The sequence below is a fragment of the Tenebrio molitor genome, chromosome 7, assembly GCF_963966145.1.
Source record: "Tenebrio molitor chromosome 7, icTenMoli1.1, whole genome shotgun sequence".
Classification (NCBI taxonomy): Eukaryota; Metazoa; Arthropoda; class Insecta; order Coleoptera; family Tenebrionidae; genus Tenebrio; species Tenebrio molitor.
Genome location: NC_091052.1, coordinates 14,396,733 through 14,423,656, shown reverse-complemented (window position 1 = coordinate 14,423,656; position 26,924 = coordinate 14,396,733). Strand labels below are relative to the sequence as shown.

Below are 26,924 nucleotides of genomic sequence, written 5' to 3'. Positions count from 1 at the left end.
ATCGTCGTGTCGTGTTTTTAATTCGATACTCGACAAGAGCGGCTTTATTGTAATTCTGTGAACTGATAACAGACACACCTACAGCATTTTTTATAGCTGGACTCAGACAGTCACGTTGGAAAAAAATTAAAAGAAATCTCTGGTGGAAATTAACACCAGTCGGTGATTTATGCGCAGCTGGGATGGAAATTTTTGTCGCTCCGAGGATGATTCATGGAGTTTGGCCAAATCTTGCAATTATGTGAACACGGCTTGATTATCAGTACGGGATGTTGTAAATCTTCGATTAATCAAGGTAAAATATTTAATTGGAATTTTTAATACGGTGCGTGGGACAGAGGAGAGTTGGTTAATTTCGAGCTGGGAGGTGATCTCACCGGGAGATGTCGAATTCAGAACGGTGGAAACTTTTGGAAAATGATTAACAAAGCGGTAAGAACTGAATTTAAAAATTTTTATCACTCATTTTTTCCAGTCTGCTTCGTAGAAGAAAGGAATTTTACACTTCGGAGGATGTTCTAAGATCTCCTTTTCTGATAATAATATTTCAACAAAATCCAAGTTTGCAGCAATATATTGAGAACAATTCTGGTCAGATTTTCAGGAGAAATAGTGTTTCCACATATGTATTTGAAAATGTTCTGAAAATACGATATTGTATGAATTATTTCAGAGCTCAAATTAAGAGGCCTCGGCTTCGCCTCGTGCCTGAAACCTAGTTTTCGCGCGCGAAAATACACCTACCGTACTCTATTGAAAATAACTATTAGATATCCGGAAGCATGAAGAAAATATAAGTTTACGAAAATTTTCCTTTGGCCTTAAAACTGAATTTTTTCAAAATAAAAACTGACGAGTAGGTCTACTCAAATTTTAATTTCCTAAATTTTACTGATATTCTAGTTAACTGCTCAATCATGAGTTATATTTGTGCAGAAAACCTTTTGAAAAATCTGTCTCATTTCCACTTTCGCGATGAATCTTTTAAAATCGTCAATTTTTCTTTTGAACGATGGTTCCTTTCGAATTTTTTGCACTTTGCTTCAGTCACCTTTGGGTTGGACTTCGAACAACAAAATCTCAGGATGTGTCCAATAAAATATGGTCTCGTGATAAAGCAAAGAATTATTTTGACATAAACGACTGCATAATTCGAAAAGTGCCAACCGAAACAGGTTAACTATAAATAATTCAATTTTATGCGTCGGAAAACGCCATCCACCACACACCTTTTCTGCCATTATAAAAATTTGTAAAAATTAATATTCCGAATAGAAATATGTACATATTAATTAGACGCCTCGACCCACTCCCATTCAAATCTCGTTTTACTCGTCGTGCCCCACTTGCATCGCCACTGCAGCGCCCCCCGAAATTGCATCGCACTGCATCAAACGATAGAGAGGGCGCCGCAACGCCCGTTCAAATTCAACACAATAAAGAAAATATGCGCTGCTGATTGTGGAAAGAACTCAGTAGCGGCATTCATTGTCTGAATGGCGGCGTTTCTGCAGCACATTCCAATTATACCGAGCTGGATGAGCCGTTTCGCCTGGAAAACGGGCGCTTGCATACATAGTGCAATTCGGCGCATCCGTCCAGACTCCTTCCGGATGTGCACTCGCTGTTTCTCTCCCGCTTGGGGGGTTCATGCGGCGGACGTGGCGCAATTTTCACCCGAATGGGGTCGCTGGCGGCGTGCAGAATGCAACACTAGCGCCATTGGCGGCGTAATGTGGCGTTATCTTCATTTGCGCGGCTCATGTCAGCCTACTGGGATAGGATATGCAGCGCTGTCTCCCATTACGGGGGGTATGTGCGCACTGTGGTTTGCATCCTAATGAGAAATGCAATTTTATGCTGAAATGCACACGGCTGCAGTGCCGCACTGCGAATTCGAACAAAAAAAAAGCAACAACTCCCAGCTTAATATTTCTGTTATCAATGTTACTGCAAAGATTTTCGCAAGTTTTGTGAAAAAAATATTATTGTGAAGACTTTTTGGCCAGACCTGGCTGGAAGAGAGCGTTTTGTTGAGACGGTGGAGGGTCCCCGTTGGGGTGGCAAAAGTGTCGAAATGTTTGCCTTTGTTGGGCGATTAGTCGGGTGCGAAGGGGCGAATCGGCATCAAATATCCGGAAAAAATTGAATTCAGCGCGCGTTGTAAAAGCTAATTTATTTGGTAAATGTGTTGGCTAACTTCTTGCAGTAACTACTCCTCGAGAAGTTTCGTAAGTCATTAGGGTCGAACGAAAAGCCGGCGGAGCTCGGCGAGTCGCGAAAAACTTTCTCGGGGGCAACCGACCGCACAAGACAGAAAGGGCAAAATAAAATATAAGTTATGGGTTTTAATCTCGGGCTCGGTAACTGTGGGGAAAAGGCCAAACTGTGCTATAAATATCGCCGGCTTGGCGTCTATTGCTACATATTTTTGTTAGCGAGATAACTGGTGCATCGTTGCAATCGGCGTCGGGGTGGCGCACCACCGGGAGGCGACCGTTGCCTTCGCTCTTCCGTACACGGCCCGAAACACCTCCGGTTTTAACGACATCGTAAACATCTCATTACATGACGTGTAAATCTAACAACTGCTTCTGCTTACGCCCCATGATTTACGACTACTCTAAAAATAGTACCGACTTTCCTATCTAACGAGGGACAATAACACAATTATTAAACTGTCAAAATCTTAATTGATGAGCTTTTGTTTCGACGAGCTTAAAGCTTCCTTCCCACGGTCGACCACGACTCCGGTCAAAATTTTTGGAAACTGCACCAGCAGAGTGCGTTCACAACAGCAGGATTTCCACTCCTGCGCTGGCGATATCCGTCCTGGATTACTGTTTCTTTCAGTTAGATTGCTATCTTTTGACTGTTGAGCAATCACAATATAATACTGAGTACAAATTGTGGAGGTAGCGAATAAGGGATTTGTATCTATGGGGTTAGCTTCGAAACAAAGAATCCAAACATTTACGACGCTCCTGGCAGCAGTTTGGCTAGTGAAACATTTGAAGCTATCTCGTTATCGATTGAGAGTCGGGGGTTGCAGGGGCTGGGAATTATTGCACACGTTCCAGCCACCATCTGCATTAAAACCGGCGCAACCGTCTACACTTTATCAATATTCATGGAAAATTGCATTGCACTTTTTCAGCGGACAAAATCGGAAATATGAGAGGAGGGTTCATCATGATGATGCGTGCAGCTCTGACCCATTTTCCTATTTTTGGGATGCACTTGCATCCGTCCAAATTCCCAAATAAAAATAGACCGGTTTTGATGGAAACGTCGCACAATCGGGACCAGTAAGATCGTTTCCTTGTTGGATTTAATTAAACGACTCGGCCGACATTAAAATTCAATATAAGTGGCTTGCGAAATGGCGGCTTAGCCGACCATTACTATTCGCCTTTTATTTATTTGACTGCTTAACTGGTATAATTTTTCAGGATAACTGTACTTGTTAACCATTAGCGTGTTCATACCGACGATTTGCATCTGTCACAATTTACTCTTAATGGTTTTTCTTAACTCGCACGAGATTGTTATGGACGTGATAAAAGCTATTTCGTAACGGAAAATCCAGCTGGAATATCTTACCGGACGATTTATTTATTGTGATCCGCGATCCTCTTCCACTTTAGTTAGAAAATCGATATTTTCCTTTTTTTGAGATGTTCAAAGCCGAGACACAACCAGTTACATAATTATCCACTTTGTCCCATCTGCAGGACTGTCTTAATAGTTAGAGTTAACTGTAGTAACCACCTATAAAATCGGCTAAGAACACATAAACCGTGATTTACGGTTACAGCACATTGTTTCATGTGGAGGTTGCTTTGGCGGTAACAACTCACACAGATTTACACAAGTGCACCTGAAAAAATCAAAATCATAAATTCAACAGGCCAACAATATCGGGTTTGAACTGTTCTAGAGAAGAACACACTTATTAACTAATCGACCAAAATCTTAAATTTTCTTTTCCGGCACAAACTGAAATATTAATTCTTGATTTTAATTAAAACTACAATCTCTTTCGTTAGATGAAGCTTGTAAAAAGAAATCTGTCTTCAAAAAGTGTATTGTTATCTCAATTTCGTTGTAGGTCGTAAAATTTTATTGCATATTATGAGCGATTAACGGGCACAATGTTTGGATTTGAAAAGATTGGGACCCTGCTTAAAATATTACCCGCAAGATCTTTAACCTAAAGTACCATACAATTTTACGACCTACAACCAAATTGAGAAAACAGTATATTTTTTTTAAATCTTTGTACATTTGTTCCCTCCAAATTACTTTTAATGTTATTCCAGAAGAAAATTAGAAGATCTTCGTTACAATTTTTTTGAATCTAGGAATCCGTAGGTATATGTATTATCAAAGCTACATTTTTGGATGGAAATTACTTTTTTTTTAATTTTGTAACAATGTAATTTTTCTTTCAAACGAAGTCTTAAATACACTGACCGGCACAAAAAACGACTCACTTTGAATTTTATTAATATAATTAAGTAATTCACTGTTTTAGAAAAAAAATTTGATATCATGTTGTTTTGATAATGTTATTTAAGTTATTCTTTGCCAAAGAATATCCGACAAACAAAACATTAAACACAGGAAATAAAATTTTATGAAAAAAAAAGTAATTTTTTAGAAAAACAATTATGTTATAAAAAATTGCCAAAATTTGAACAGCATTTTGAATTAATAGGTATATCGTATTGTCAAATTAAATTTTTTAACATGTAAATCAACCGACAAAAACACAATATGGAAGTAGCGCAAATTTTCTAATAATTTATTTAAACAAAACAATTCGGTTGCCATGGTGACCGTAGCACTCCCGATCATTGAAAATATCGTAATTTAACTATAATAAAGAAAAATAAGCACAAATACAATTTCAAGATCATTTATTAAAGAAATCATAATGAGTCGTTTTTTGTGCCGGTCAGTGTAGTTTTTCTCATTTTTCTCTTATTTTGGAAAATAATCGAAATCTCCTGGATTCAAATTTTCGACTGATGATTTGATAATTCCTCATCTAGATCTAGAATCGTGATAGGTTTTAAAATTTTTTTTGTAGTAGATTAATCTTCCAAGCACGTAATTTCTCTTCTAGTAGAAACCTTCAGACATTTTGTCGGTCACAAAATTATTTTAGAACACGAAGATACAACTGCAAATTGTTCTTTTCGTTTTCTTGTATTAGACAATGATGAATCTTGTTAGAAGATGTTCCTTGTAAAAGATCTCTAGCATTTTATAGGTCAAAAAATTTGTCTCTTCTTGATTGTTATAAGTTGCTTTTGAAAAAAGAAAAAAATAGCTTCAAATTTCAATTCAATAATTTATTAGTCCTAAACAGATCCTTTTTATAGTTTTTAAATGATTCCAAGCAAGCTTTCAGATGCTTGCTTGGTTAAAAAATTCTCTTAATATGTATTTCGTTAATTCTTCTTGAAAATAATTTGATTTGAAATAAAGTGAACGTCAATTTATTTGGACTCCACAGAACGGTACAAATTTACAGATAAAATAAACATGTTAATAACTTGTCGGATACTCACAAGAACTTTTAAAATGTCAGTGCAATCTTCCATATATAGTCCTCTTGTGCACCAGTAACATTTAAATGACTAACACCGTATCAAAACACTCATGTTGTTCCACAACCAGTGAAACATTCCATCACAAATCTGTTTTTTTTTTGGTGGGCTAAATTATACGAATTTCGCCCAATTAATTTTATTCTTCAGCAACGACATCGTTAATTTTTTTAATGAAACACCTGTTGAGCTTTCGCTTATTTGACAAAGCTCCCTCGCCAAGTGTCCACTATTGGTCGCACCATTTCAACTTTTGTAAAAATCCTAGCTCGGGAAGTTGCGCTTTTAGCGGCCATTATGGACCCCGTGAAATCTTTATGGAGCAGCAGTCCCCAAAAATTTTACCACACGCTTTGAATATTCACCGAGTGGCAAAATCGTCCAATTAAAAGGCGACAGGAGCGGCGCCAAATCAGCAAATAAACAAGCCAAGAATCGAAGATAAGACGTTATGGGAGTATTTTGGAAAAATTTGCATAGAGATTTTGTCCCGATCGATTTGTTTACGAGCAGTAGTGAGTAGCGAGTGTTAAGAAGTTCGAGTGGCACTCGAGTCCTGACAAGGTGAGCACTTAAAATCTAACGACGTCGATCAATAGAAATTTAAATGAGCGATCGACAGCAACAAATTTGTATCGCCATCATTATCGCCTGATTTACGGCGTATCGAGAACACGGGCCCGAATTGAAATTTAGAATGGCGGCGAAGGTTCACTAATTGAAATTTAGTGTGCAGCTCCCCTTTCAAATTTAAAACTAATTTAAAAGTCTGCGGGATAACTCTTCCCGGATTAAGCCCCGCGAGGGTGAATCAGCCTGGCGCCATGTTGTAATTGCGGCGGTGGTCGAAGTTTAGCCCCATTGTTCAATAATGCACGTGATTTAGTGGAGGGTGGGCGAGGTTAGCCCCGGACGGCACCTGAGTCAATGTCTGCCGTTGTTTACGACCGGGTCGAGCCCAGAACATTTGTCTTGGAAACAACAATGCACCTAGGATTGGCCGTCTTCGTGCACCTCCCTGATTAACGGCCTCGAAGTCCTGGCCCACCGCAGATTAATTCCACCTGCATTATTAACGAGATGGGAATTTATCGCGAGTTCTTCGAGACCCGATGAGCTTTTATAGAAAGAAAATTGCTTCCATGAAAATTTCACCTCCACATGAGGTGCGCTCCAACTAGTTATGCAGATGAAATTTGAGTTTGTGCGCCAAACGGACGTTATAACGGTCGCGTTATGTTAATATTTAAGCGAACAGTATAAGTAATTTTCAACTAGAAATTGTGGATTTGGCCCCAACACGGAATTATTCTATTGCTGCTCCTGCTGACGCGCGATAATTAAATCGACTGACAAACTATTCGTCCTTTCTAAAAAAATGTTTTCTCTTGCATCCTGTTCTGATAAGGCTCGATCCGAACCGGAACAGTTCAGATAACAGAGCCATTTCTTTTCGATTAATGAATCACCGGATCCTTCCTACAATGGCCCAGCAAGGAATTAAATCTTTAATGATCCATAAAATTCCAGTCAAATCAGAACTATTTTGTAACGTTGAAGACCTAGCCACTGATAATTACCTAATCAGAAAGTAATTGGCATCTATGTATATCATAATGATTTGATTTTTCATTCATTCAAATAAGAAATCTTGTCTTGGAACTTATTTGAATTCTTAATTTGGTGCGTTCAGAGCTTTATTTGAAGCTCATTCACGCAAGAAATACCTAATACAAAAACCTACTTCCGATTTTTTTCTACTGAAAGACGCACATTTAACCAGAAGACAATGTGTTATTTGTGTATCAAGGCCAAAAAGTGCGTTTTTTTCGTCCGAGTCTGAGTTTTCTGGCCGAGGCGCGCAGCCGAGGCGCACATTAAATTTTTTAGGCAAACGCACGAACTACAAAGTAAAACACATCATTGCAAAACTTACAAATTTATTTTGTCTCCTCGTTCAAATAGATAAATTTATTAATACACATTAACAATTATTTGTTTAAGTGTTCGTAATCAGCTTGCCAATAAAAACCGGAAATTTAATATCTGCAATGTTTTTACTTATTTACGTAATGTATGGTGAGAGGACAATTATCGGTTTTGTCACCGTCCGAAAAAGACTTACTTTTCGTCCGCTTGTGGGTACGTAAAATTACTCTTTTCATAAATTAATCCTGAAAAAATTAAAAGAAAAAGCTTCAGAGCTATAAATAATGATAATTAATTAAATGAGTCCATTTGGTGTACGTTGTGCAGGTGTATTTTATCAGGAACAGCGATGTTAAAAAAATTCCTCGTGTGGAGAGTCATTCCTCATGTCGTACACGAGCAAGAAGCAATTTTTTGCCACAATCTCCGATCTAAACAAGCAAATGCTTACAAACCATAAAGTTATTCGACGAATTTTCCCCGAAACCGAATCCAAAACAAGCATTTCCACACTCGCCTCCATTAAAACGTTTTCTCTTCTTCGATAAATCAGCGAGCGATTTTTTCGTTGGTCGTCTTTCGAAAATTATTCAAATGAGTACAAAACTATTCCCGATCGTATCGGAAGCGATTTATTTGCAAATGGGAAACGAACGTCAGTTGGTCGGTGGTTTTACAGTTGTCGGAATAATTTAATTGTTCGGGTGCGAGTCGAAGCGAACTAATTAGAATGTTACGTGAGAAGATAATGTAAAATATTTTTAATTGGCACACACGATGTGGGGAACGAATTGGGAGTTTTGACCGGGGGGTCGGGCCGGTCTCGGTCCGGTGCAAATGAAGAAATAAAAAAGAACCGCCGATAAAAACGATAAGACGAAAACAATTTAATAAATAGCGAAACATGCGTAGCATGTCGGACGCAATAACGCGTTATGAAATATCAAGGCGATTACCCTCAATAACGGTCTAATATTATCAAATTATCACACATAGAGGCTCAGCGGGCCGGCACTCTATAACAAGACCCATTACATGGTATTAGCTTTGTAACCGCAGTAATCCAGGTACTTTATGGTAGCATTAACGGTTGAAAGCTCGCGTGACTTACCGAATTTGATCCTGGCGGAGCTTTCATTTACATATCGCATGACTCGCCCGAACGTGCTTAATTATATGTTTTGCGACGGGGCTAACTAACCGAAATCAGAAACTAACCCCCGACTTAAACGCCGCCCCACCACTAATATGAATATTTTAATAAACCGGAGGAATCCGGGTGTACGTGGAAAGATTAAATGTTTAAGTCGGAACGGGGCGAATTTCGCCGTGTTTACGGCGACTCCGGGCCCCATTACCTCGAATTGAACGAGGGAATCGAGGTAAATATTCGGCCGGTCTGGGAAAGATTATTAAAAATGTTCCGGGCCCGGATTAGCCGATCGGACGCCCCGTCCACGGTTCCGGGGTGTTGCGTTTTGATTAAGCGGCTTGATAGCTGGAGATTATGGACCGGTGTAATGTAGGTTAGACACTTTGGTGCGCAACTTGAGAACATGAACATTGAAAGCTATAAGGATACATAAACACGCGTAAAGGAGCCATTTCGCGTAACTTTATCGCCATTTTGCCGCTGTTTAAGGCAGACACAGAGTGCGTTCGAGGTGCGAGATAATGACGGTTGATAGTCTAATGACGCCGAACCGAGCCTGTGTAAACCCCCGGGGTTGGAAGATGCACGCCAATTGCCAAATTAGATCCGAAAATATGATTCGAATTATGAAACCGTCGCGCTCCCTCGACAAAAACTCCAAACGCAATTAACAAGACGGAGCGCGACCCCAACGACTACTGATTTCAGAGAGCAACGCCCGAAAATTGCCCAGCTTATGCACGCTGGACAGACGATCCATTTAAACTGATTGTTTTGCTGCCGGACCCACTTACACCACCACTCTTCTCTTCAACTGTTGCCACAAATATTTAATTCTCTATTTTACGTCCTGATCTTCAAAATCCTCAATATTTTATTGCCCTCTAATGCCTCGACTCTCCGTTATCTCGCTTGTTTCAGAAGTTTTTTATTGGAACATTTCTATTCCAATCATCTTAGATAGTTCCCAAACTTGGTCCATCCTTTCTCGCGATATTCCCCATTTCATTCTTATTTCTGTTTCAGATCCTTCCCCGGCGACACTCGACAACCCGCAAGGCTCCATCTGCGGACCCACTTTACGTCGTCGAGATACACCATCACCGTGTCTGTTGTCTGGACGAGATAACACAGTGCACATTTGCAAATTACCAAGACAGCAAACACCAGCTCCTATTGTCTAAATAAATCTCAACCCCTACGGCAATAATTTACACTTACATTAATTTCGTAGAATAATTAAGTTTAAATTTATCCCTCGATTCAGACCCCTCTGCGATCCTTAACTCACCAGCTGAGCACACGTCATTTATTTTTATTTCCATCGTGTGATCCAATCGAATTTGAATAAATTAAAATAAGATTTTCAAAAACTTGTATCATTCTCTTATTTTAGCCGCAAGATTTCGAACAATACAAGCTTGCGGACCTTAATTTACTCCTACGTCCTGTCCCATCTCATAATTTAATCTTCAAGTTCTCATTTTTTAATTTCCTTAATGTCATCGCCATTATTTACGACTTAAGTCCGAGATAAGAGATTTAATTAAAGTCGAATCCCTGAAGACGTCTAAATCTTGGGAGTTTTCTCTGCGGGAGTGACCCAAAAATGTGGAAAACCTGGTCGAAACTGAAAATCGTTCCGAGACGGTAATTTGGAAAAAAATTGCTTAATTAGCTTAGAAAGGTGCAATCTTAATCATGTGCGCAGATCGTGTCTAATCTGTATAATTAATTAGAGTCGAATGAATATCCTGACAAATTTATTGCGCGATGGTCAAAAAAAAAAAATGAATACACTAATTGGAAGTGGGTGTGTTGCGTGTGAAGCAGTCGGTGTGTGGACCGCGCCGTGATTGGTAGCGACGTTTGCACGTGATGAACGACGTCTTGTCGGCAACAGATGTCGTTGACGTATTCTTCGGCGACTTTGTCTCCGCTGGCATAAAAATTAACTTTAATATCGGGGCATTCCTGGATATTCCGGGCCATTTGCGAGGAGCTGCGGCGGCTAAATTCTTTATTAATTACATTCCGGCCGCCATCGAGCGCCGCTGTGCGATGAGGCTTTCTAATTACGCCGCCAAAGCGCTGCAATCGCCTGGCAATATGCCACCTAATGGATACGAGGCCATAACTCATCGCACAACGGGTCAAATTAATTTAGGGTTTGGGGAATTGCTCACAATAATTTATAAATATACGGCGGGAACGGTCGAGGACGTTCCCTTAATAAAAAGGAGCAGCGAGAGCGTTCGGGAACGGGCGTCACCGCTCCAGGGCAATGGAGTGGTTATATGATGAGATGACATCATATCGGCGGCACGACTCCCGAGTGGGATCCGGGAATACTCCGCTCTGTTGTTATACCTGCACTGAACGGCCTACCCGGAAAGTATTCGATTACGATAAAATGCACTATACATGTTGTATCTAGTTGACGACTCCGGCCGTACGCCTCTTCATCCCGACCAACGAACTACTCTTTTCCATTAGAACGGCCTCAAAGGAACGAACGAACAGACGAGGAGACCCCGACGGGAGCTGCAGGATGGGATTAACGGCCGCGAGACAATCGAAAATTCTTCATTTTACCTCCACACTCACGCCACAAACGAACAGATCAAATTTTATCGATCAAACAATTTCTCGATCTCATCCAAAACATTCTGAATTAATCACCTGGACCTGAACAAACGAACGGACTTTTCCAAAAATGAAAATACAATTTTAATTTCACCTGGAAAGATAACGAACTGGGAAATTTCGAGCGAAATCGGAAAAGTGTTTTTCTTATTCACTGTTGGAACGGCTGATCGGATTACACTCGACTACTTCAAACAAAATAAACGAACAGACTTTGCCGAGTTTTTTACAGTACTTACAAACAAACAAACTTTGAAGGTTTTGAATTTGTGTCAGAGTGAGGTTTTCGAAAGATTCGTGTAATGGATTGTGGTACAAAATCGAGTAAACGAACAACCTCAATCTCCCATTTTCATCACGACTGAGATTTGTGTATCATGAAACAAACGAACAGTTTTTTATAAGTAGCGCTATGAAAAATATGTCTTGGGAGTAGCTGCGAGGGAACAGATTACGTCTCGAACACACTTACATTAGTACCGCGACAGTAAATAATTTTATGAAGAGATTTAAGAAAGTTTACACGTCCTTTGGAAATTATTACGTGAACCAAGATAATTTCAAATAGATAACGAACAGACTTTGCCAAACTTGTGGGGCAAAACCAGAAATATGACATTTTCTTGTCTTTAGTTTCTTCCAGGTCTTTCTTATAAAGTTTATTTTCAAAATTGTGTAGATAGTGGCATTGCAACAGTTGTTGCAAATCAACCAAACAATTTTCTTTTAAGATTAGAAATGACGACACATTAAATCTTGTTTTGAAAACAATGAAATAATCAATTTCTCTTATTTTTTCACTTTGAGACCGCACACACAAAAACGCATTGTACTGAAAAACTTGAAACATAACAACGAACAGTTTAAAATGTTTTGTTCGATACCTCCTAGAAAGTTAGTGAGTGAAGGTTTCGCTTTCATTCACTTCACTTTCGTTCACTGGTTTTCTTTTACGCATAATTTTTAAAATGTTTCCGATTTATTCTGATAACGCAATATCACATATCATCCATTTCCACAGCGTGCACACAACCACTTTATTGACCGTTAGAGAAGTTTGTTTATTTTGTAGGTATATATTTTATTTTTTCCCATTGCAACAGACTCATCCAAAAATGTCATTTATTTTTATTTAAAATTTTGAATACAAAGTTACACACTCCTTTCTAAGGAGGTATCGAACAAAACCAAACAGCACTCGAGAGTAAGGCCGCTTTCGTTCACTTGAATTGCATCATCCACTCAGCTCTGCAGTTCACGTGACCGAAAGCTTGGCTTCCTCACTCTTACTGTAAATAATGATTACTCTCCATTAAATGAACGAATCAAACGAAAGTTTTATGAAAGTAGTTTAAGTATTATTAAAAATCAAAAAATGAATAAAATAGTGAAATGCATGTAAAAAAAATTGTGCAGAGTAAATGAAAAGTAAAGAAACGGAATGTGTGAAATACCTTCAGACGTAACAAACGAACATATTTTTTCAACGTTTAGAAATGAGTAGAGCAAAATAAAATCGTTTTTAAAAAATTAAAATCTTTCATTGCCATTTTTTTTTATAGAACAAACAATTTTGATTTTGTGTAGTTTAGTTGAAGAGTCCCAAACGAAACAACATCGGATGGAATAAACGAACAGTCTTGACAAGAATCTACCGAATTTAAAAAATGTGGACTGTCACTGGAACCACAAACGAACAGATTTCACTCAATGCCTTGAAAAAATTTAAAAAATTACGTTCTCGTACACATAACAACTGAAACACGTAGAACATTTATTTTAGCTTGCTTTAGCTCTAAGTTATCGTTTGTTTTTCTACGCCTGTTCCTATCTTAATTATGTATCTCGGTGTAATTTATATTTTCTAATTTTAGAATTTTATTCTGTGTTTTTTTCTAATCCTCTACCACTTGTATCAGGTACCATAAATAATGCTTTTTAATAAAAAGGAGTTGCCGTCAAGCTTTTTTATTTTTTCGTTATCAAAAAACCATAATTATTGTTGTCACTGCGGGTTTGTTTTACAATTATAATTTTTTTTTTTTAATGATCAATAGGTTCTGGCGTGGTTTGAGCTTTTGGACCGGTTCTCGTCGCTTTTCCAGTATTGTGTAAGCCATAATCGGTCTTAAGAACTACCGAATGGGAACAAACGTTGAGTGCGTTGCCACTTTGTTCTCCCGAAGCAATTCTTTCAGATTATGGCTGCGAGGGTACATAAACAACCAAGTTTACAACACACCTACTGACAGTATTAACATGTTGCGCCAAGAACAGGAAGCCGTTCTTGATTCGGTATCGGAAGCTGTGTATAATATCAGCGGCAAGGAATTTCCTCCTGCGAGGACAAAAATTTCAGGACGGTGGTCGAATCGTCGATAGGTGGTGTTTTAATTCCGCTCCAACGGACAAAATAAAAAAGCGAATTAAAAATATGAACCATAAAAGTATATATTTGAGATACTGCGGCAGTAAAAGAATGAGAGCGGTTCAATTTAAAGTGAAAAATGCATCAAATTTCCACGGCAACAACGTTGTATGATAATCACGTATCGTTTGAATTACAAGGGTAGGGAGGGGGTGTTCCCGTGTCCAGGATAACAAAAGTCCGCATCCCTCGGGACCGGAGGATGTGCCCTCGACCAGAAGGGGTCCGACATAAAAAGAAAACGATCCATACAATGGCGCATATACCGGCTATAGCCCGTTATGCAAACTATGGCTACTATCTCTTCTATAGGCCATTTGGCTCGCGATGGACAATCGTCGGTTAGAACCCGATTGCCGTTGAGGGACTCATCTAGAAAATTATATCATGCAGCAGGGGTGCGTGCGTTAAAGGGGAATGTTTATGGCGGCCGTTCCGACACTTGCGGGAACTAGATAGTGTTATTTCCATAAAATTAACAACAAACAAAAAGGCTTCATTTTCATCACGCATTCACCGTGTTTCGCCGGTTCGGAGGGTCACTTCGCACGACCGCTCACCCCCTTCACGGAGGATCACCAAAGGAGAAAGCGATTTCTGGTTTTGACACAGCGGGGAATCTTTCACATCCACCCTTTCATTTAAAAAATCAAACAAAACAGGATAGTTTTCAAACTATTCATCACGAAAATCGGTTATTCCCCGAAAAAAATGACCTTGAATTAAATTACTAAACAATTAAATTCTTTTGGTAAGTAGAAACAAACGAACGGATTTTGACGTTTTAAAAAATTAAAAACAGTAAACAATTTTTCAAAAGAGTAAACGAACAGATTTGAATAGCGCTTAAATACTTATTGTGTTTATAAAAAAAGGAGTACCACTAGAACAGTCACAAAGGAACAGATGACCCTTTTCATGATTGTAAGTTATTACTACATGCATGAAAAATGTGTATTGCCAAGAAGGAATAAATGATTTTTCAAACCAAACGAACAGACTTCGTAATGAGTTGCAATGCTGTAAGTATTACTTTTAAAAACCAGAGTTTGTGGTTCTGATGCAAAAAGAACAGACACGAGTGTACCAAACGAACGAAGAGCCTGTTCTTATAGCTTTATTGGAACGCTTACAAACGAACAGATGCACGAAAAACTTGATGAGAACCTTAAAAAAATAATTTATTTATAAAACTGTCTGAACTGTCGTTGCAACGGCCCAAAAAATAACATTTTATGTATTTCGAGTATCGAGAAAAAAAAAGTACAACACTCATAACTCTTCGAACCGAACGAACAGACTTTGTCACGCAATAAGTATGATTTAAAAAAAATTAAAAACCGTTCTAAATCAAATATGAACTAGTGGTACAACAAAACAAACAAAGAATCTCCTTACGAGTTTCCGAGTAATACCTATCTAGCTGCGTTAGAACAGTGACAAAGGAACGGACGACACTTCGACCGAACGAACGGACTTTGTCACGCTCGTAAACGAGTTTCAATACAGCAAGGAAATTAAAAATTTACTTGGAGTAAATGCGAGGTAAAAATTTTTTTGAAAGAGAACAAATGAACAGTGTATGCAGAGATTGTCAAATTGCGCAAACGAACCGAACGAACAGAGATTTGCAAGTTCAGAAACAGAAAAAAAAAGTTCTTCCAAAAAGAAAATTTCTCAAGTGAACATTTTAAAACATTGTAGTTTCTGACTTGTTAATATTGTGCAATTATAGTTTAAGTGTTATTAATAAGACATAACTTACTTGAACGAGTTGACAACAACTTGGTTGATTTGTTGCTCCTTCATAATGACAATAAATTATGTTTAATTATTTTCAACATTCCAAAAATAGAGACCTGCGATGATCTCAATGGTAAAAAGTTTTGTTATGTAATAGGTATTTTAGAAAAATTCTGGCAGTGAAGTTTTAGTTGAACAGGAATCCTCCAGAATTCTGGACAATAAAAAAATTAGTGTTTGATTTCAAAAAAATTATTCAAATGAGCTTACTGGTTCCTTAATTCATTATCTCGATAGTAATTTTCAATATCGCCCAGGCCTGGGCCCACTCTCCACCCATTCGCCCATTATGGAAGAGTACCCGGAAAATGGAAACCCTAACGAGCTACGTAATCGCTTAATATCCAATAGTTAAGCCATAACTTAGACGAGGAACGATCGCCAATGACAAGACAATGGAATTGATGTCATCCTCTGTAATTCCAAGCAACAATAAATTTAACGACCAGACTAATGAAGAAAATCCAAGAAGTTTCCGGTTGCGACCGGCGAAATCACCACCGTTTACGAAAATGACCATAACGCAACAACGTCGCAGCGTTTCCAAAAGGTAAATAAACCGGTAGCTCAAGTCGTCCTCATAAAAGTTCTGATTTTATGGCTTTCCAATAAACGTCTCCTACTAAAAAATTAAACCATTGTGATGGACCGAATTTCGAGTACCACCCCTGGGTTGGCACGTGAGACCAGCCGATGCATCCACCGTCTCGAATTAATAAATTCCGTTGAAATGTATGCACACCCACGCCGAAAACAACCATAAATTTGCAAATGTAAAATGTAAATTTCACCCAACTATTACAACAAATCTACATGGAGCTCTGAGCAAAAACAAACCGTGCTGGGGCGTGGGTAATTCGTGTAAACTCCACAAGGCGAGAATTTTTTTCCAAAGGGTCTGGATGAATCACGAGAGAAAGTTGACGCAAGCAGTACTCCGAGTGGTACAACCAGATTTGTAAAATTTGTTTTGGGCCTCAAGGACTGGCTTGTTGTGTCGCAAGAGCCGCGTGGGCAGTACCACCAGTACCAGAGGAGTCGCTCTGGAAATGATTAAAACTTTGCGGTCGACACGTTCGCCCGTAAAGCGTCCCCGCGATAAAAATAAACTGAACGTTAACGTAACTTCAATAAAAGTAAAGCAGTAACGTACCGATTATCTGTTGTTTTATATTTGAAAACTAATCTGAATAGAGTGGAGTAAATAAAAACGTAAAATTATTTAACAAGTTGACAGGCTCAGAATGGTTTTACACCCCTATAAAGTCGCTCTGTCAACATGCAATAAAATCTTTTCAGTGGCGTTAGATAATTGGTATATTGCTGTCATTATACTTATTGCTTTAAAATCATAAAATCGGGCATAAAACCGGAGGGAGGATTGATTGATTGGTGTCTACCGTAAAGGAAGACGTGGTTAAGGTAGATCAGTGGCTGTTTATTTTGGCAATCACGTACATTAACTGCGTTTTTATTGTTTTTAAATGAGCATAATCAGTCGTAAAATAGTAATAAAACAGTGGCGTACCGCTCGAGTCAGTACCGACGGTACCGCACTACTAACTCCCACGTGACCGCAACTTCAGACGCCGACTCCGTTGTTTGTGCAAGGCGACGACGACTTTAAAAGTGCAAGGGTCGAGCGATTGATTTAATTTTCTGATAGGCCAACGGACCAGTCCCGTACGCAGGACAGATGTCTCGACGGTAAAAAAATGATTGGGACTTGATCTTCGTTTTGTAATTCTAGAGATGCGCTGATACGGATATTCTATGTTAATTCGACGGCGAGTTTTGAATTTGAAATTGCATCAAGGGTGAGTGGAATTTTTTCTCACAGAACAACTTCGAGAAGATATTTGTAAATCAGTATGCGACAGTGGAAAGCCAAGAACCTTCATAAATCACGTCTGTCTAACTTATGGTGTCATCTGGGTGTTCAAGGATTAAAAACAACCAGATCCGCTGGACCGTTTTTTACCAACTGCGAGATTTCATCTTGGGCGGAGCAGCACATAAATAAACAAGTTTTTTAATTTTTTTTTCGAGCAAAAGAGGTGAACAAAATGAAATCTACGTGGTTCGTGGTCTGAAGGTTTTTCAGATTAGAGGTTAAAAAACCGAAAAAAAAAATCAAGAAATTTTCAAAAAGTATTCTGGGCACAAGAAATGTTCACGCTTTTAGATTTTTCAAACAGTTAAAAAATTCTCTGATGTGGAAGGACAAAAGGAATATTTTACAAAATTATTCTGTGACGTCAAATCAGTCAAATCTCGGTGTTTTGCAGTTTGAATGATTTTTTTTTGAGGGTAAAACATTTTGACAACTTATTTTGGGACATTTAGAGCCGAATAGAATTTTATTATTTCAGTTGAAGAAAAATTCCAAATTTTTCAAAAAATTCTTCTGGTGTTTAAAACAAAAAGAACATTTTGAAAAATTATTCGGTGAAGTCAAATCAATTTTCGCCTCTCTGAAACATGAATAAAAAATGTAGGTGTTTTGGAGTTGAAGTGATTTTTATATGTATTGGATTTTATAAAAAAAATAAAAAATGTACAAATTTTCAAAAATTCTGTTCCGACTGTGGATGCAAAAATTTAGTGTTTCCAGCATCTGACAAATTACTTTTTGGCAGAAATTGCCCATATGGGGTCGAATCCAGTTAAATCTATTGTGATTTCAATTTTTGAAAAGTTCCACATTTTTCCAAAAATTTCCCTGGTGTGGAAAACAAAAGGATATTCTAAAAAATTATTGGGTGAAATCAAATCAATTTTCGCCTCTCTGAAACATGAATTAAAAATTTAGGTGTTTTGCAGTTGAAGTGATTTTTATATTGGATTTTATAAAAATAAAAAAATGTACAAATTTTCAAAAATTCTGTTCAGACAATGGATGTAAAAAATTTGGCGTTTTCATCATCTGTCAAATTACTTTTTGACAAAAATTGCACATACCGAATGGAATCCAGTTAAATCTTTTGTGATATCAATTTTTGAAAAGTTCCACATTTTTCCAAAAATTTCCCTGGTGTGGAAAACAAAAAGGATATTCTAAAAAATTATTCGGTGAAGTCAAATCAATTTTCGCCTCTCTGAAACATGAATTAAAAATTTAGGTGCTTTGCAGTTGGAGTGATTTTTATATTGGATTTTATAAAAATAAAAAAATGTACAAATTTTCAAAAATTCTGTTCAGACAATGGATGTAAAAAATTTGGCGTTTACATCTGTCAAATTACTTTTTGACAAAATTTGCACGTATGGAATCGAATCCAGTTAAATCTTTTGTGATATCAATTTTTGAAAAGTTCCACATTTTTCCAAAAATTTCCCTGGTGTGGAAAACAAAAGGATATTCTAAAAAATTATTGGGTGAAGTCAAATCAATTTTCGCCTCTCTGAAACATGAATTAAAAATTTTGGTGTTTTGCACTTGGAGTGATTTTTACATTGGATTTTATAAAAATAAATAATGTACAAATTTTCAAAAATTCTGTTGCGAGTGGATGCAAAAATTTGGTGTTTCCATCCAGCATCTGACAATTTACTTTTTGGCAGAAATTGGCCATATGGGGTCGAACCCAATTAAATGTTTTGTCATTTCAATTTTAGAAGAGTTCCAAGTTTTTCCAAAAATTCTCCAAAAAAATGTGGTAACAAAGAAACATTAAAAAAATATTCGATGTGGTCAAATCAGTTTTACATTTGGTAAAATACAAAGTAAATCTTTTGAAACTGTGTTGGTGATTTGAAAATTTTCCAAAAATGCGAAAAATTCCGTTTCTTTTGTAAAACTCGACGGCCTTGTTTCTGAAAGGTTGTTGCAGAGATGTAGGTAGGACTTTCATCCTTTTGTGTTGCGGACAAGTCGTTACGCAACTGCGCAAATTTTTAGCCATTAACGCCGCGTTCGCTAATTAGCAATAACTATAAACCGTAAAATGAATCGGCTCCGTGTGCATCCATCTTGTTGAAAGTGTCACTCCCATATGGAAAAAATGTCTAGAATCCTGTTTGCGACACGTTCTAATCCTCCTTAATCACCCTGCCCACACTCTCGAATAAATTTCCACATGAATAATATAAATTTGAATATCGAGACGCCCCATCAGCGGTCCACCCATTACCGCGATAAATATCCGAATTAAACCTCCCGGTTTCATTTTTCGGTCCCGTCCTGTAAATACAATTCCCAATTTAGGCAGGAATGAAACATGGCCAGCCTCACTCGACGTCGTGGAATGAATCAAGAGAGCAAAGCTGTTGCGGAAGCGGGACGAAGAAAGGTAATTTATACCCTGGTTCCTCGATCAAGCTTGTTCGCCGGCAGGGAGGAAGAGGGAGAAAGGCTATAAAATAGTTTGAAGAGGGCCCGGGAGACGGCCCTGGATAACGTGGCCACGCCGAACTTCGCACTGCATGCATCTCTCGTGCAACCAGGATTGAAAATACTATATCTCGATTACGATTCCGACTTGCTCGCCGCCCCCGATGCACCAACAAATCTAATCCCGACGAGGGCATAAACCACACGTAAATGCGCATTTTTGACATTATCCTGGAGGGAGCAGCGCGGAAATGTCAAGGAGCCCCGCACAAAACCAAGGTGAGAACTGCGACGAACGAAATACACGTACTATTATGAGTTAAGTCTACTTTAGATAAGTCGACTTAACAAGTTTTACTACCGCGAATCGATTTTTTCTGCATTTATGGCCCATTTGATAGCGATAACGCCGCCGAGTGCGCTTTCGCATGCAAATAACTCTAGTTGGATTGTTAATCGTGGTACAATGGGCGATTTTCAAAACATAAATGGTTCTATTATCTTGCGAAACCGGATGGTACATCTATCTGCACGTCGATTCAATTCGAAATAAATTACAAACTCGGAATGCTTAATTGGCTGATTAACAAGATAATGCGATTTACCTGGTGGTTCCAGAGAATGTATGAGCTGTCCCGGAAGAATACCACAACTCAAAAACTTGACGTTGATTAGTTTTTTGTAATTTTCGAAAATCGTTTACCATCTGTTTTGAGAAATCGCAAGTACCGTTCGATCACGAGACCATCAGGACCAGAGGACGACAGTTGTATGATAATGAAGATATCTCATGCGAGGTAACGGAGCCATTTTCACCAATTTGGGAGATTAAAAAATTACGATTATTTAACGAGGTAATTTATTGAAATTTTGACGGTTTTACTGCGGTTTTATGGCACCGGATCCACAATGCGAGCCGAATTTGTGACACTTTCCGACCAAATGTCCAAGGTGAAAGTTCAAAACTTGCCGACGAAAAAATCGATTTAATTAATATTTATAACGGCAGAGCTGATATCTCGACCCGACAGCGTGTAAACAAATTACGACTCGTTAACGTTGCTATTTTATTGTTTTTGGAAACTTGGGGCAAAAAAAATCTAAAAACACTGACGAAACAGATCGCGATTTGCGGGCTCGTAAAACACGCAAATGCCAGAATATTTTTTTACAGCTTGTCAAATCTAATTTATGTCGTTATGATCGGTAAAATATGCTAACTCCTAATGTAGAACTTTCGAATGGTGTTTTTTACAAAGATTCGATCGACGGGAAAATTATGCAGATCTCTTGATTTACGACTGGCACTTTCCGAAATTAGAAAAAAAATCACTGGTGCCGTGGGCCACCATTAGTTCGGCGGTACCGCGGGTTCCCACGCCTCTTTCACCTCGGTACTCCAGTTTGGGATTGTCACCGGGACCACAACTATTTCAAATGATTAAGAAATTTCGTCTAAAAGTTCAAAGAATTTTTATAAGTGAAACGATGATTAAAAAGTGTCTACAAACCTTGTGTGCAAAGCTTGAAGGGCCAAAAGTTGTATCAGAGATTTCTTTTTGGTTCGTAAACAACAAAAATTGCAATAAAATGTATTGGTGGTTTTTTAAAATGAAACAAAATCAAAAGAAATCAAATCAAAATCAAATAAGATTGTTGTGGGACCAAAAAATGGTAAAAAGGGCTTTTTTGAGATCTGTGGATTTGTAAGTGATGAAAATGGCAATAAAATGTTATCGATGATTTTTAAAAACCAAACAAAATCCAAAGAAAAAGTTTGCCGAGATTTTCATTGGGCCAAAAATGTTGCCGAAAAGAACCTTCTGTGAATTTGTAGGATTCTAAGGAACAAAAACGGCAGTAGAATGAATTAATAATTTTTACAATTAAAAAATTTGAAATGTAAGTCTACTGAATTTTTATGGGGCCAAAAATTATGACAAAAAGTATCACTTGCAGGTCCACTGAGATTTTTATGGTGCCAGAATATTGCCAAAAAGGACCTTTCATGAATCTATGCTTTTATAAGCAACAATAAATAGAAATAAAATGTTTTCATCATTTGCAAAATTTGAAAAATGAGTACTGTGACTTTTATGGAGCCAAAAATTATTTTATAAACTGCCTCCTGTAAATTTAATTCTTTGTAAACAACTAAAATGAAAATAGAATGCGATATTCTATTCTGAGAATAAACATAAATAAAGTGAAAGAATGATAAACAGATTCACCGAGATGGAGGGGCCGAAAATGTTGCCAAAAAGTGCCTTTTAAGGTACTTTATGGGAGCCTAAACATCAAAAACGGTAATAAAATGCATCAAATCTTTTTACAAACGAAACAAAATCAAAACATAAATTTACTGAGATTTGATGGGGCCTAAAATATTGCCGAAAGTTCCCATTTTAAGGTTATAGCAATTTCTAAGCAATTAATATGAAAACAAAATGTGCCAATTATTCTCACAAACAAAAGAAGTCAATAACCAGATAAGTAGGGCAGGATTGTGGAGCCTTTTGCGTTTCTGCAGACAACAAAACCACCAATAAAATATATACAAACAAGACAAAAACAAAAATCATTATTTGGACATTAGCGGGGTCAGAAATGTAGTGAAAAGGCGCTTTTGTGGATCTCGGAGTTGGACAAATTTATGGCTCGACGTGGCAGTTTCTTTATTGAGTATCGGACATATTATCATCGACACTTGTCCAGATAGTCTGACATTTGTGTATTTATGCGGGGAGCGATTAGCAGATTGTCCAATAAATTAGCATGACAATATCGATACGTGAGTGGTCTAAAAATATCGAAGTTTTATCGAGCCAACCCGGCATCCAATAAGCCGCCGGTTGACGTTTCAAATTAAAAAAAATAAAATACTAGGGAAAACCTATAAAAAGTTCGAGTCAGGTGTCCCCTACACCTATAGAATTCCGGTCGACTTTCACCCTTTTGTGAGATATATGGTTCGTGAAAATCGAGAAAAGGGTTCTTTAGAAAGTCGCAATAAATTGTCGGACGTCATTCGCAAATCTACGACTAGACCGGGCCGCGCTCATATTTCCATCGGGAAAAAACGGACAAAAATTGCTTGTTTTGAATGGGGAATTGGCCATTAACCAAATAAAACTCGCATTAGCGTGTTTTATTCGCCATAACTTTGCACTCCGATATCAAAATAGTCGATTAAGAGCAGTAACGGCGATGTGTGCAATAAGCCGATGACACAAACTCACTATAAAATCCGCCGAAAGAGTCCTAGAGCTCTGAATGAGAAAGAGTTCAAGGCGGTTTGCGACGATTAAAATTCCATGCGGATTTTCAAAATGGTGGATGAAAATGTTTTCGCGCAAACCTGTTCGGACCGCAGACTAAACGACCGTTTATCACCACCATTTTGGCCAACACCCCGACCGATACTACATCAATCAGGCTTGACGACATTGATTTCGCTTATCTATGTAGAACGACTTATCAAAATTCATAATTACGTATTCCACGCCGTATCTGGTCCGGACTCGAAACAAATCCCCTTTTTAATTATTTTTCGGACCGAAATAAATTCCTGATTCGTGATTTATTACACCGAACTGATTAAATCTCACCGAAAAATGCCAAACTTACAACCCACAAAGCCATCACATATTATCACATCGGATGCGCTTTATGGAATTGTGCGGTTATGGATCTCGCCGATTAGTGCCAATTAACCGTCTCATCGAAACATCTCCGCGAACACAATACTTTCGACACGTTCCATAAAATATTTCATTTATTCAAACGAGAGAGATTTTATACTTTCATTACATCTGCGAGCTCGTATTTACTTTGCAATATTTTACTCCATCACACTTTTATTATCCATAATTTGTGTAACTCCGTGTTGCATCCAGTTTTATGCGTTTTTACGCCTCTCGTAATGATGCAGCGGTGCAATCTGGGTGCAAAGTGAAAGTCGCAAGTATTTTGGAAATTTTTCGAAAATCTGCGCTGATGCCAAGTGTGCTGCGTCTGCGCAGTAGCCCGACAAAGTTTCCATACTCTACAAAATACATACAATAAAAACGGAAACGAGCGGAAAAAACGCAAATTGCTTGTATTGAGCAATTACGTTTTTACGTTTGCAAATCGTTGCGATTAACGTTAGCTGATAATACATTTTTATTACTTTTGTAATAATTGAATTGAATTATTTGTTGTTGATTGTGCGGTGCGAGTAGCGACGGGTTGATGCAATTCAGCATTTAATTTAATTAGTTGTTATTGTATTAGAGATTGGTGAATAAAATTTTTATTGGTGATCATAACAGCAATTATGATAATGTTTATTGGGTGTGAAGTGGCAAAACGATCAGTTTTATTGATCAGATAAACGATCGTGTATTCGGTAAAGAGAACAATGGTTGTTGTAAAATTGAAAGGACCTTGCATGTGCAGCGAGCAAGGTCGGCACGTCTTGCATATTAACAAAAACAAAGAGTTGCGAACATGTGTTTGTTGTAGAGCAGTCAAAATATTCGGAGAACATTTGATAACATCGTGTAATTATAATAAAATCGGCGTAAAAATGTCAATAAAAGTGAAATAAAAATAATAATAATAGTAGTAATAATGGTCAATAAAAATAATTGTTATTGGTATTTGGGAACGATTAATTAGACAATATTATCAAACGGAAATCGGCAATAAAACTAATTATAATGGTAATAATAAAGAAAAAAAAGTGTATGTACCATTGTACTCACCACAGACCACTCTGTCAAAGGGGCTCATCCAGTCTGAAAGAAAAGAGAATGACAATGTGGATCAGTCAGTGTTTGGTCCATATGGAGTGAATAATTTGGTGGAATTTTATGTTTATGCGGCAACAACAACCTAAACCTATCGGAACGGATATGAAACCGTGATTGTCTGCAGTGAAGAGTGCACTTTTACGACTAGGTTTATTGTTATTGCCCACTAAGTAGCCATCAAACGCATGTTTTATTAGCATTCGTCGTGATGGCGGCGAGCGACGGACGATTAGACCGTCGTCGTCGTGCCGTCGCGTACCTGTGATGGACATCCAGGGGTACCTGGGGATGTCCGGGATGGGCTGTCCCCCGGGAGCGGCGGGCTGGGAGCAGGAGTTGAGCGGGTCGACGACGGCGCTGGCCGCCTGGTGGTAGAACTGCGCGGCGACGGCCATGGAGGCGGAGGCGGCGCTGACCGAGCTTGCTGCGGAGACGGCGGCGCCGTTCTGGTGGTGGTGTCCGAGCGTGTAGTTGACCATGGAGTCGGCCGGGGCCACGTTGGCGGCGAGACCGGCCGTGTACCTGCACGACTTGTCGGCGGCGGCGTCGACGGCCGCGGCGAGCGCGGCGGTGCTCGCCGTCGACGAAAACGAGGGGACCATGCTGCCGGACGCGGCGCCGAAAGCGACGGCGGCCGCCGCCTGCTGCTGGTGGTGGTGGTGGGCGGCGGCGGCCGACACGTACGGATACATCCTGGCGGCGGGGGAGGTCGACGACGCGCTGCTGCTGGAATGTTGGGGCGAGGAGCCGCTCGGCGAGGACGAGCTGCAGGTGGCGAGGCCGGCGTCGAGGGAGGCGGTGGCGGCGGGGCTCTGGAACAGCTGCTGGTGGTGGAACTGCTGGTGGTACTTCGGGAGCATGCTATCAATTATGAATTTGGAACTCATCGCTTCCAGGCTGGGTCCCGGCCACTGCACCGCGCACTTCTCATACTCCGACGGTTGCACCGCACACGCTTTACGACCGCGCACTTAAACCTCTTAACCGGAGAATTTCTTACGCGTCCTTCTCCTCTACTTCTTCGAATCCTTTATGACCCATGTATGTTCAGTCTATAGCCCTCTATGCCTTATCCGCGGTACTAGAGCGGTAATGGCGCCCCTCCACGGCCGGGCCAATCCGAGCAGGTGCGGCTCCGGCCAATGGGGGCCATCCGAGCCGCCGATGCACGCAAACGTGCTCTGCTCCTCATTCCGGCCCACCGAAGGACCACAAGCTGGACGCTCAAGACGCCGCCGTCCTCGATACACCACCTTCTTCCATCACACATATACACACACGACGACATCGATAAACAAACACACACACACGCACACAACTCCGCAAAAATATGTACAAAACTGCACAGTTTTGGCGGCGGCCGACGCGGCCCCCGACCCCGCCATCTATGGACGAACGCGCGAAATTCGACACGCGCTCGAGGCCAATCCCTCCTTACTTTGTAGCACTGTGGGATGCTGACCTTACACTACTACTTATCTAAATGGCCTTGTATTATCGTCACGCATTCCATGTTTACTCGGCCTAAATGACGTATTATGGGATCTACGACACCTAATCCTTCAAAATTTACGCACCGCAACAATCGCAACGCACATTTAGACTTACCGCAACGGCCCAGACACCACATCTGAAACAAAAACGACACTGCTGATTAAACTCGTCTCTCTTCACACAAAAGCACTACAAAACGCGAACCGTCACAACTCTACCTTTTTCGTTCATCGACCAAATTAACGCGTCTGCAATTTTCAAAATTTAATCCGAACATCATGATTAGTATCAAAGATACAAAAAAAAACAACATTTATTACCACAGGAATTGTTTTTGAAAAATGCATTTTTTAAAATTCATAATTTGGATTATGACACAAAAAACAGTCTTGTGTCAATGTTGAATCGAAACAAGTTATATCGGGTGTTCATTTAAATTTATCTTTGGCGTTGAAGAGTCGATTGTGAACGCACCACGGATTATAGATCATGGATCAGCTGTTTAAAATCCAACCTCACTTTTTGCATTGTGTTTTAGTGTGCAGACTGACGAATGGTGCATTCACAATCGACTCCTCAACACCAACTTTGAGGATAAATTTAATTTAAATGAACATCCGAAAAAGGAAATAATTTTTTTCTGGAAATTAATGAATTATGGCCTCAAGTTCAAATCTTTCATAATTTCAGCACTTCCATGCTTAGCAGAGTTGGCGCTGGAACT

The 26,924-nt window shown here is 39.1% G+C and overlaps 1 protein-coding gene across 2 annotated transcripts in view; it reads right to left on the bottom strand.

Annotated features, from left to right (window-relative positions):
• Positions 1–26,308, bottom strand: part of LOC138135790 (homeobox protein abdominal-A homolog) — a 34,801-nt gene extending 8,493 nt beyond the window's left edge. Inside the window, exons 1-2 of one of the 2 annotated variants that reach the window (XM_069054661.1) lie at positions 24,966–26,308; positions 24,647–24,691 (exon numbers count right to left, since the gene is read on the bottom strand). In XM_069054661.1, the coding sequence (XP_068910762.1) occupies positions 24,647–24,691; positions 24,966–25,593 (673 nt within the window). In that variant the 5' untranslated portion in view covers positions 25,594–26,308. The remainder of the gene's footprint in view (positions 1–24,646; positions 24,692–24,965) is intronic. The other variant, XM_069054662.1, reaches the window with a different exon arrangement.
• Positions 26,309–26,924: the final 616 nt, after the last annotated feature.